The sequence below is a fragment of the Lemur catta genome, chromosome 10, assembly GCF_020740605.2.
Source record: "Lemur catta isolate mLemCat1 chromosome 10, mLemCat1.pri, whole genome shotgun sequence".
Taxonomy (NCBI): domain Eukaryota; kingdom Metazoa; phylum Chordata; class Mammalia; order Primates; family Lemuridae; genus Lemur; species Lemur catta.
Genome location: NC_059137.1, coordinates 47,327,916 through 47,337,441, shown reverse-complemented (window position 1 = coordinate 47,337,441; position 9,526 = coordinate 47,327,916). Strand labels below are relative to the sequence as shown.

Genomic DNA, 9,526 nt, shown 5'->3' with positions numbered 1-9,526 from the left:
ATAGAAAAATGGCCAATAAACATATGAAAAAATGCTCAGCATCACTAATCATCAGGGAAATGCAAATTAAAACTACAATGAGATATCACCTTACCTCAGTTAGAATGGCTTTTATTAAAAAGTCCAAAAACAATATACGCTGGCATGGATGCAGAAAGAAAGGAATACTTACACACTGTTAGTGGGACTGTAAATCAGTATAACTTCTATGGAAAACAGTATGGAGATTCCTCAAAGAACTAAAAGTAGACCTACCATTCAATCTAGCAATCCCACTACTGGGTGTCTACCCAAAGGAAAAGAAGTCTTTTTATCAAAAAGACACCTACACTTGAATGTTTATTGCAGCACAGTTCACAATTGCAAAGATGTGGAATCAATCCAAGTGCCCATCAATTCATGAGTGGATTAACAAAATGTGGTATATGTATACCACGGAATATTACTTAACCATAAAAAGGATGAATTAGTGCCTTTTGCAACAATTTGGATGGAACTGGAGACCACTCTTCTAGGTGAAGTATCTAAGGAATGGAAAAACAAACAACACTATTAAATTGGAACTAACCAATGAGCACACATGTGCACAGAGGGAAGTAAAACTCAGTGAAAATAAAGCAGAGGGCAGGGGGAGGAGGGGAGAGGTGAAAACCTACCTAATGGGTACAGTGAACACTATTTGAGTGATGGGCACATTTATAGCCCTGACTCAAGCATTACAAAAGTGATCCATGTAACCAAAAACATTTGTACCCCCATAATATTTTGAAATTTAAAAAAGCTCCTTATAAACATTCATATACAAGTCTTTGTATAGACACAAGCTTTCTTTTCTCTTGGGTAAATACCAGGGAGTCGACTGATTGAGTCATATGGCAGGAATATGTTTACCTTTTTAGGAAACTGCAAAATAGTTTTCCAAAGCAGTTGTACCATTTTTTGAGAGTTCCATTTGGTCCACAGCTGTAACTCTCCAGTTCCAGTGGTTCCACCTCCTTGCCAATGCTTCATATGGTGAGTCTTTAACTTTAGCCACTGTAAGACATACGTGGTGATGTCTCATTGTGGTTCAATTTGCATTACCCTAATGCCTAATGATGTTGATCATCTTTTCCTATCCTATTTGACATCTGTGTACCTTCTTTGGTGACATAGGTGTTAAAATGTTTTATCCATCTTTTATTCGGTTATTTGCTTTCTTATCATTGAGTTCTGAGAGTTCTTTACATATTGATACAACTCCTTTACCAGTTATAAGATTTGCAAATATATTCTCTCAGACTATGACATGTCTTTTCACTTCCTTAAAAGGGTCTTTTGAAGTGGGCTCCATTTTTTAAATTCCTAGGCTAATTGTTGGGGAATATAATTTAAATAATGCATTTTAGGTTTTCTAAGAATACCCTACATGGGGAATTATAAAGCAAAGCAGGAATTTCAAAACAGAATGTCAGTTGAAACAGAATTTGCGATTTGGTGATAACTATTTGATGTGACCAAGTTTCTGGAGTACAGGTGGTCCCAGTTACAGACAAGATACGTTCCTGAGAACGTTTTTAGGTAGGATTTGTATGTAACTCAGATTCCTGATGAACAGCGCATATACTGTGATAATAATAATAACAACAATAACAACACTACATTGGCTTATGTGGTAATAATAATACAGTGTAATATTGTAACAATAGTACCCCTGTACTGTAATAGTAAATTACAGAAACTATTGTGCTTTCTTTTAATTCAAACAAACAACATAAAAACAAACTCATACAAAAAGTTTAGGGAGAAGATAGGAGAAATTTCAAAAAAGAATTTTAGAGGTTAGCACTCACCTATAATGTTGTATCGATGTCTTGCTTAGTGGAAGGGGCATCTTTGAGGCAAGAAGGCAGCTAACATTAATCCATTAATCGGAAGGTGATGATGGAGATGGTGCTGGAGAATCAGGATTTGATTCTGTTGCTGGAGGAGGGAGCTTACCACGGAAATCCACTTCTTGAGAAAGGTATCTAGGGTTGTTTGCACAGCTTTTTTCTTTTTGTTCATCATAAATGGCCTTGTAGCAGCTGATGTTCTTACTAACTGCACAGTAAACCTTTGCAAACTGCTCAGTGTTAGGATCTTGCTCCCCAAGCTTAGCAAACCCTGCTTCAATGAAATGAAAGGCTTCAGTTAGTTCTTTTGGCATCAACTTTCTTGGCTCTGGATCTTCTGGTTCTTCATGTTCTTGTGTTTCTATCACGTGCTCCACTATCTGTGCATGAGACTAGCTGCTAGCATAAAGGTGCTGCTCCGACAAACCGCTTATACCATGCAGGTGTGTTTACATGTGTGGAAGAAACTAGTTCCAAATTGTTTATTTAATTATAAATTATCCTTATGGGGAACCTCAGGAGCCCATTTGTAAGTACCGAACACCATAAGTCAGGTCGTCCATAACCCAGGGACTGCCTGTACTCTCCATCAAGTCAATTAACATGTTAAGTGATTAACTTGATTCTACTAAGCTAGGAGAGTATAATTCTGTACTGCACTTCTAGTCCAATTTGGGGATTGTTTTAAACTATTCTAGGAAATTTTAGACAATTAAACTGGTATTTTAAAAGCAACAATTAATGTTGAGAACAAAAGGACTTATAAAATAGTCCATTTTTCAGGCACAACAACCGCATCGGTGCAACAGATTTGGAGAAAGCAACGGTAATGGGCAAGGTCTGGTTCTGAGTGCCACTCGCCTCCTGACTCTCCTACCAACTGCTGGCTCTCTCGGTATGTCTCACAGCCAGGCCAGCCGAGACAAAACTCCACCTTGATAGGGGCCCTACCATCTCCGCTGGGCAGACCTCACATGCACCATATAGAGCTCGGCCAAGAGGGCTGGGGGACCTTCCTCAGAAAGGGCCACGGTGGGAAGGGTTTCTCTGTAATCAAACCATTTCACATTCATTATCTGATCTAAACCGCAGCGGCTGCTTTTCACTCCTGAGCTCAGTAGCGAAGGAATGAATAATTACTTGAAACACACAGTGTTTCGAGAGAAGTGAAAAGGCTAAAGTCTGAAGGAGAAAATGGCCTCCTCAGCTAAGTTCCTCCCCGTATTTATTTCCAGGGACATGTGCAAAGGCTGGGGGCTGTTCGCTAATTTCCTTAACAACTTCCATACAGGTCAGCTGTTTTCAGCTGACCTTTACACACAGCAAACAAGCAGCTTCGGGCAGGCGTTTTCACCTGACCCTTCATTCACCTGCTCACATTCTTTCCATCCATCCATCTTTTCTTCTAGGCCCAGCCCCCACACTAACCCACCAAAAATCCTCAAGGGAGGCTTCACTATCTCTATGTACTTATCTGCTATTTGTACATCTTTGGTAAAGGGTCTGTTCCAATATATCACCCATTTTTATTGGGTTGTTTGTTTTCTTATTGAGTTTTCAGATGTGTGATTTGCAAATATTTTCTCCCAGTCTGCAGTATGTTCTTTTCGTTTTCTTAAGAGTATTTTATTATCAAGTCCCCGATCAGATGTAGTCCAAGTGTCTGGAAGTGTTCAATGTCACCTACAGTGCCTAAATATGAGCTTTGTTAACTGCAGAAAAGACTTACACAGATGTATACCGATAGTATCCTGCATCTGCATGTTCATGTGTTTAGGACACATCTGTATAATTACATGTAACCCAAATGTTTACCAGGGTCATTTTACTGCTCAAGAGCTAGATAAGATGGTGCATCTTCTGACCCAGGTCTGTGGAAGCACAGTGTGCCCAGTAAGATTTCCTTAGATTCCGAAGGCACGATGTGGGAAGGGGGAAGGTGGTTCTGAGGTCATAGTTTTGCCTTCTGTCCCCACTAATTTGGTTCATTTGTGAAGGTATGGCCACCCCATGCTTGTTTCTCCATACTGTTTCAAATACCGACCTGGACACTTTCTATGATTGATACACAGAAATTCTACACACAAGAACGTTTTGTGGGTAGCAATCACTACTGAAGATTTGGAGAAGATAGTAGAAAGAGTTCAACACATCGGTGCACACAATTTCAAGTTGTATGTGAGATACCCTGTTCTGAAAAGTTCTTTGTTCATTTCCACCAAGAGGTTTTTCACTGTCTGCCATGTTCCAGGGAGCATCACAGCTCCAGGCTTTTGAGGGGATTTCTCTCTCTTTTCTACTCAGAAACCAGCTGATACACAAAAACATGTTATCGGTGTTTCACTATCTTTTGCATTGCTACACCCATAACCTGAAGATCTCACCTTCAATCTCAAGAGGCTCATGAGATATTTTTCTAAACAAACAATGTTCTTCTTATGAGGTATTCTGGTGCCAGCTAAAGTTATTGTTATTTTACCTTACCCTTTGTACGTAGTCATCTGTTCAGCATATGCAAATCTACACCTTTGGGCTAGTCTCCTTCATTTTTATTGGAATGAATTTCAATTGTTATTTATCCTCTACTGGTGATGAACATATTATACTTTTGGTATTCTGGATGGGCTGACATGCTCAGCTGTGACACAATATTTGCAATTCTGCAAAGGAAGCCTCTGTCTGGTCCTTCTGGCCCCAGCACACAGTCAGAGAGCGGGTCTTTCCAGGAACTTGCCGGTTTCGGGGTCAGTTTAGCAGTTCAGCCAGAGAAGGCAGTGGACAGTAGGGGTTCATTGCCTTCAGCATCCTCTTGGCTACTCTAGACACCTCCTGGGCTCTGTGTTTCTACTTGCTGATCTTGTCCTTGACTCCAGACAAAAGGGAGCCCAGCTGCAGAAGGGCTTTTGGCGGAGCTGAGGTGGGGAGTTGGAGGAAGAAGGAAGCTTGGTTGTTTTATGGGGCACTTGACTGGCTGGAGTCAATGGCAGCAGGCCCACCAGGATGGCACTTCTTGGTTGCACAGAGGTGTGTTACCCACCTTGAGCTGGAATAGGGAGCCCTAAGTTCATTGTCTGCACAAAAGTAGCTTCTCTGGAACTCTCTACAGACAGATTTCTTCTCCTGAGTTCCTTTAAAGGGAACTCAGATTTCTGTAATGATTAGGAGAAAATGCCTAGATACAAATAAAGACTTTTTTGATTCTTCCCCTTGTGCCTCTTTCTGAAACTTCCACATACCATGGAGTGAATGAGGTCACTATGTCACCTTGGGGCAGTAAGTAAATCTCTTTGAGATTTAGTTTCCTCTCCTGTGAAATGGCAATAATGTAACTGTGCACCTGAGGGGCTTGTGAAGAGGATTAAATCCAATTATCTACATAGGAGCTCAGCACAGTGCCTGTTTCACTAGAATCTCTCAGTAAATGGCAGCTGTTAGTGACAGTAATAGCCATAATAACCCAAGTTCCCAAGAGGTTCACTACCAAGACAAAAACCTAACCAGTTGGCACGTGCTGGCCAGGTAACCAAAGAACTCCTAGGAAAGCTTGATTTTTCCCAGTGTAAGCCCAGGAAAAAATTAGTTCCCTGCTTATGCCATCTGAATTTCCCTTTCTCCCATGCTCTCTGGCTTTTTGCTGGTCTTAAAAACTGGGCTTAAACTGCTGCACCTGTCTTGGATTTGGCTTTAGGAAGTTTGTGGCTTCAGAGACACAGAGCAGCAGGAAAACCAAATAAGGATATTCCTGGAATTCTGTATGAACAAGGCAGGAGGGGTACTAGAAGCAGACTTGGATTTTTGAAAAACTGGGGAGAAAGTTAACCAGATAGCAAGGGTATAAAGAGGGTTCTTTTTCCTCTGGTGCCTGTAGCACTGGCAGCAGACAGAGGTCCTCAGCTCCCCTAAGAGACCCACACATCTTGGCTATCCCATGAAGAGCACAATAAAGGAATTGCTACTGAATAGTGTCTTGGAAATTCCTGAAGCTTGAAGGGGCACACAAATATTTTTAAATCCCTTGAGGAGCAGAGTATCCCCCCAAATAACAGGGGAGAGCTTAGGGTGAACACAAGAGCTGACATATTCCTCTGGCTATGCTGGTGGCAGCCAGATTCTAACTTTACAGCCAGAGAAGCTGGAGCACCAAGTAGGAGGAGTGGGCAGCCCAGGTTCTAGCTCCAGAGCCTCCTGCTTGCCTCTTCCCTTTCAATCTCGGAGAACATTTATTCCCCTATAAGGTTCAGGTCCCCTTATTGTCTATTACCTTGTATATTTCCATGTGGCTTCCTTGGATTTTACATTCCTCAAAGGCAGGAGTTAGGAACTCTACTACTTCGCAGGCACATTTTATAAAGAACACCTAATTTTGGGTGCTCAGCAATTTTCATATGGGTGGCTATATAAATCAAGTTAAAATTAAAACTGCCATGTTGACTTTTATATCAAAAATAATTTATTTTCAAAAGTAAAAGTTCCAATAAAGAATAAAATAATTCATAAATTAGTAAAAATTTTAAAGTCTTCTATTATCCTTTCAAAGGCAGTGCATTAGCTGTCAGTCACTTAAAGAGCCTCTGCTGGTTGAAGAATGCTTGAAATTATTGTACAGTCCCAGAGGCACACGCTAGGAGATCTTCAGTTTTGTAGGTAAGCTGTAAGTCTGTTAATGAATAAAAAGTTCCTGAGGATTTCCACTCGGACAATCGTCCAGGCACAGCTGCTGTACTCCTTGGCTTTCAGGTACCCCATAATCCTGAAGTAATAGCTCTTCAGGTGCAGGATGTTCTTGATTTTTCCTGTGGTGAAGTTTTCCTCCTCCAGTTTTTCTTCCAGGATTGTCTCCAGACGGTCCATCTGCTGATAGAATTTAGCAAGGAGGTCCTCCACAATGGTCTCATTCCAGCCAGTGCTAGAGACATCTCTTCTGAAAATACCAAAGATGTTCTGGAGCATCTCATAGATGAACAGGGCAGCGTCCTCCTTCTGGAGCTCCTGTGGCTGTGTGATCTCCTCAGGGACCTCAAAGTCCATCCTGTCCTGGAGGCAATATTCAGGCCTTCCATTCAATTTCTGCAGGAGCTCCTGACACTCAAAATTGCTGTTTCTTTGTCGGAATCGAAGCAAGTCATAGTTCACGGAAAGAGCTGTAGTGGAGAAGCACAACAGGAGAGTGATCTGGAGGATGTACATGTTGGTCATGATGAAAACAGGAACGGTGTTGCCTTACAACCTGTGCCCCTGCCGGAGCGAAGTCTTCAGAAGCAGGCAGTGTGAATGTCCTTCCTCCATGGGGATGGCCTATTTATATGAGATGGTCTTTTCTATTTCAGAGGAATTTCCCACTTTCAGTTCCCCCTTTCAGTTTTCCTATGTCATTTAAATTTTTAGTAGTTTCTAAAACTCTTTTTATTTAAGCTCCTATTTTATGTTATATATATGTATATATATATATGTTAGGGGAAAAGATATACAAATTGTGAGGATCTCTAATGTTTTGTGAAGTTTATGTGAATTGATAAGGCAAAGAGAAAGAGAAAGACTTGGAAGAAAGCAAATGACTTGAGAACTCAAGAGCCTCAAAACAGCCAAGAGGTACAATTGCTCCTCCACATCTGCAGGTTCTGCACCCACAGATTCAACCAACTTCAGATTGAAAATATTTTTACAAAAACCAAAACAGTAAGAAAATAATAATACAACAATAAAAAATAATATAAAATTTAAAAATACAGCCGTACAACTATTCACACAGCATATACATGTATTAGGTTTTATAAGTGATCTAGAGATGATTTAAAGTATAAAAGAATGTGTGTGTAGGTTATATGCAAATATTCTATCATTTTATATAAGGGTCTTGAGCATCCTCTGATTTTGGTATCTTGGTGGGGGAGAGAGTCCTGGAACCAATACCAGTGGATACTGAGGGATAGGTTTTATTTACTGAAAAGCCAATCAGAGAATAGCATCTAAAACTGGAAGAGGTTTTGTCCAATGCAATAGTGGACGAATGTGAGAGAGTCTTAGAAAGTTCTGAAAGGCAATGAAATCGTCTAGGGTATGAGAAATTTTCAAACCAACCAGCCATGGCTCCCTTTTGGGATAGGACCCTACACTGATGAGAAACTGATACAAGTGTAATCACATTTGAACAGGATAGAAACAACAGAGACAAGGAGAGAGAAGATCCCAACTAGGGTGCAGGTGAAGAACTCAGAAAGCAAGCTGCTATGTTTTTTTTTTTTTTTAATTGAGGAGATTAAGGGGATACAAACACTTTGGTTACATGTAATGTGTTTGCCCTGCCCAAGCCAGGGCTACAAGCATGTCCCTCCCCCATACAGTGTGTTCCACTTCCATTAGTTGTGGGTTTACCCCTCGCCAAGCCCCCCACCTGACCAGCACCCAGTGAGTATTACTACCACATGAACACCTTAGTGTTGGTAAGTTAGTACCAATTTTATGGCGAGTACATGTGGTGCATGTTTTTCCATCCTTTTGATACTTCACTTTGAAGGATGGGCTCAATCTCTATCCAGCATAATATAAGAGGTGCTAGATCACCATTGTTTTTTTGTAATGGAGTAGTATTCCATGATATACATATACCACATTTTATTAATTCACTCATGTATTGATGGGCACTTGGGTTGTTTCCACATCTTTGCAATTGTAAATTGTGCTGCTATAAACATTCGAGTGCAGATGTCTTTATTATAGAATGTCTTTTTTTCCTTTGGATAGATACTTAGTAGTGGGTTGCTGGAGCAAATGGTATTTCTATTTTTAGTTCTTTGAGGTATCTCCAAATTACTTTCCACAGGGGTTGTACTCATTTGCAGTCCCACCAGCAGTGTAAGAGTGTTCCATATCCATGCAACTCGCGATGAATAACAGACTTAAACCTAAGGTGTGAAACCTTAAGCATTCTGGAAGAAAATGTCGGGAAGACTCTTATAGACATCAGTCTAGGCAAAGAATTTATGAAGAAGACCCCCAAAGCAATCACAGCAGCAACAAAAATAAACAAATGGGACCTGATCAAATTAAAAAGCTTCTGCACAGCCAGGGAAACTATCATTAGAGAGAATAGACAACCTACGGAATGAGAGAAAATATTTGCTTTCTATGCATCCAATAAAGGGCTGATAACAAGAATCTATATAGAACTTAAGAAAATCAACAAGAAAAAAACCAAACAACCTCATTAATAAATGGGCAAAGGACATGAACAGAAACTTTTCAAAAAGAAGACAGACTAATGACCAGCAAACATATAAAAAGGTGCTTGACATCTCTAATCATTAGGGAAATACAAATCAAAACTACAAGATGTCACCTAACTCAGTGAGAATGGCTCTTATCAAAAAAGGTCCCAAAGCTGCTATGTTTCTGAACACTTCACAAAAGCAACAGAAGAGGGAGCTCTGTGAAGTTAGAAAAATCACCCTCACCCACTTCTAGTTCAGGAAAAATGAGTTCCTTTAAAACCCAGCAACAGAAAGTATTGAGAGGAAATCTCATACAAAGTGATTATTAGAAAATGGAGACTAGGGAGTAGAATATCTCTACAAATAATGAAAATAGCCCAGGAAATACATGCATACAATATAGATCAAAATTGTAATATACTGTTATCAAAGGAGTCGAAAAAC

General features: G+C 40.2%; 1 protein-coding gene across 1 annotated transcript; it reads right to left on the bottom strand.

Annotated features, from left to right (window-relative positions):
- Nucleotides 1–6,506: 6,506 nt before the first annotated feature.
- On the bottom strand, nt 6,507–7,070 carry IFNB1 (interferon beta 1). Its single transcript, XM_045563018.1, has one exon. The coding sequence runs from the start codon at nt 7,068–7,070 to the stop codon at nt 6,507–6,509; it is 564 nt and encodes a 187-aa protein (XP_045418974.1).
- Nucleotides 7,071–9,526: the final 2,456 nt, after the last annotated feature.